The sequence below is a fragment of the Protobothrops mucrosquamatus genome, unplaced genomic scaffold (genome assembly GCF_001527695.2).
Source record: "Protobothrops mucrosquamatus isolate PMUCROS unplaced genomic scaffold, P.Mucros_1.0 scaffold_33, whole genome shotgun sequence".
NCBI classification, from domain to species: Eukaryota; Metazoa; Chordata; class Lepidosauria; order Squamata; family Viperidae; genus Protobothrops; species Protobothrops mucrosquamatus.
Window position 1 is genome coordinate 192,959 of NW_015386109.1, and position 3,097 is coordinate 196,055.

The 3,097-nt window shown below is 37.5% G+C and overlaps 1 protein-coding gene across 1 annotated transcript in view; it reads right to left on the reverse strand.

The window, feature by feature from the left end:
• LOC107282199 (vacuolar protein 8-like) overlaps window positions 1–3,097 on the reverse strand; it is a 29,531-nt gene that overhangs the window by 14,846 nt on the left and 11,588 nt on the right. Inside the window, exon 8 of the mRNA XM_015809955.2 lies at window positions 1,369–1,414. Within this exon, the coding sequence (XP_015665441.2) occupies window positions 1,369–1,414 (46 nt within the window). The remainder of the gene's footprint in view (window positions 1–1,368; window positions 1,415–3,097) is intronic.

The following is a 3,097-nucleotide window of genomic DNA, read 5'->3' on the forward strand; positions in this document are numbered from 1 at the left end:
TTTAATTTATATCCCGCCCTTCTCCCAACGGGACTCAGGGCGGCTCACAACATATTTAAAACAAAGGCATATATACAATCCCCCCCTGTAAAACCGAATTAAACCAAATTTTAAAGTTGTGTTATTTCGAATTCCTTAAAATGAACCCAGTATAAAATCCTCCCTAGGCCAGGTCCGCTTGCTGAAAAAGCCATGTCTTTGCTTTCCCCCCATATGTATGTTTTGCTGATTGGAGAAGAGGTGCTTTGTTCACATTTGCATGCATTACAAGGCATCTCTTCTAAAAGATTTGCAGAGCTGTTATTACAGGAAATCATTTTCCCCTCAAATTTCTGTCAATGTTATATATTTTTGATGGGATCGCTGCTTTTTTTCCTCACCCAAATGATCTGATAGGTGACTTTTTTGCTCAAGAATTATCTAATATCTAATTATTTAATAGTGTATGCAACTAACTGCAGCTTCTTGTTAGAAAAAGTAGCATTGAAACTAATTTTTATTTAGTTTAAAGGCATACAGCTGGGGGAGTTTAAGATGATAAAGAGTGTGACTCGGCAGCTGTAATCTGTATTAATGACCTTGCATGCTCTAGCTAGAGCAATTTGGATTTAAACAAACCCTGAGGAATAAGTGCATTATAATAACATAATAACATAGAGTAGTTGCAAGGTCAGGAACAGTTTATCACCAAACATTTTTTTGTCAGCTTCTTCTAATTTTTAGTATGAAACTCTAGTCTGATAAAATATTTTTTCCAATTCATCCGTGCTAGAAATGCATGTCATGTACCAAGCCAATCTTACCATTTTGTTTTTATAACATAATATTATACATTTAATATTAAATATTAAATGAATAGAGGACTTCTTAGAAAAATCACCCTAGATCAGGGATAGGCACCCTTGGCTCTTTTATGACTCGTGGACTTCAACTCCCAGAATTCCTGAGCCAGCCATGCTGAGGGCAAAGGGAGAGGTTTCCATGCTGGCTCAGGAATTCTGGGAGTTGAAGTCCACGAGTCATAAAAGAGCCAAGGGTGCCTACCCTTGCCCTAGATCATGTAGAAGTTCTTATAGGTGGACTTAGAATAAGTGGGCTGCTCTTCTCTAAACCTGCCTGACTGGTCTGGTACATTACAGCAAGCTTTATTAAACCAGAAGAAGCTCCAACACAACAGGTGTGCATGAAATCAAAATATAATGTTCTTCCTACTTCACAGAGTAAACAAAAAGCTATGGACATTCTTTCCAAAGACTAGGCACAGTACAAAATAACATGGGGAAAAACATTTCCTGTTCTGTATGGTACTGGTGTGCTGGTTGCCTTCTGGCAATTTTACTTTTACTCCCATGTTAGGTCTCTACTTACCATTTGTGGCTAAATTCCTGAGGCAAATACAAGCTTGGTTTGAAATCTAGTTGAAGGAAACAAGCAAATCAGGAAGTGAGAAAAAGCACTCTTGTCTGCAAAAATAATCTAAATGTTTTCAAGCTGACAGGTGCATGTTACTTTATTTAAACACTTTATCACTAGGATACTTGATGGAATAGGGTTCCAATGTAAGAAATTTTTAATGTAAAAAGATTCTCTGTCGCAACATAACCCAGCTTTGAAATTTTAAAACTATACCCTCAGTGTTTTACATGTGTGAGAGAGTAGCTTTTGTAGGTAGATTAAATAAATCCTCAAAGTCCTTAAAAATCCTGAAATCTTCCCCACAATCTTCCCAACACCTCTCCAAAGACCAAATCATTTCTTCCACCAACTCCAGTCATAAAATCACCATTCATGTCTTAGAGCTTTGCAGGAAGGCTGCAAAGACAAAGTTATATGGAGGCCTGGTGGCGCAGTGGTTAAAATGCAGCACTGCAGGCTACTTCTCCTGATTGCCAGTGCGGCAGTTAAATTCTCACCGGCTCAAGGTTGACTCAGCCTTCCATCCTTCGGATGTCGGTAAAATGATTGTTGGCAATTGTTGGCAATATGCTGACTCTGTAAACCACTTAGAAAAGGCTATAAAGCACTGTGAAGTAGAATGTAAGTCTAAGTGCTATTGCTATAATACCCAGAGGAAAAAAGCTACTGCTGGCATTTGTATCCGTATGATTACATGTGAAAACAGCATCATGTTTGTAAACCTTGATTCAGACTACAGCATTAAATTGTGAACAAATTCATGGAGGCTCTCAGTATATGAGAGGCTGCCACAAAGAAGAGGGGGTCATTTATTCTCCAAAGCACCAGAGGGCAGGACAAGAAACAATGGTTGGAAACTGACCAAAGAGAGAAGCAACCTGGAATTAAGAAGAAACTTCCTAACAGTGAGGACAATTAACTAATGGAACAGCTTGCCTTCAGAAATTGTGGGTGCTCCATCATTGGAGGTTTTTAAAAAGAGGATAGACAGTCACTTAGGTCTCCTGCTTGAGCTCCTCCAAGATTCTATTCTATTCTATTCTATTCTATTCTATTCTATTCTATTCTATTCTATTCTATTCTATTCTATTCTTATTCCATTCCATTCTTATTCCATTCTATTCTATTCTATTCTATTCTATTCTATTCTATTCTATTCTATTCTATTCTATTCTATTCTATTCTATTCTATTCTATTCTTATTCTTATTCTTATTCTTATTCTATTCCATTCTTTTTTCAATGTCTGACCCCCAGCTTAAAAGTTTGATCTCTTAGGGTAGTCTTCTTCAACCACACACCTTCCAGATGAATGGTAAGATCCAGGATCCCAAACCAACATGGATACATTCAGCACATGCAGAAGACACTAAGATAGGAAAAGCTGCTCCAAGGAATTCATGAAGGATGCCACATTCAACATCTATGACTTTTTCATATTCCCACATTGGGAAATGTATTTTAAAATAAAATACACATAAGGACATTCAAGTATATAATTGTAAGCATATTTATATTCCACTGAAATCACGATATCCTTTGGGAGACAAAAACCCTATATGACTCAACTTCTAGAAAAATGGCAGACAATACTCTTGATCCGTATCCAACAATCCCAAGCTTTACCTTGTCCACACCTGAAGACAGGAGAGAAAGGAGAGTCTGCAGAAGAAACCTGTCAC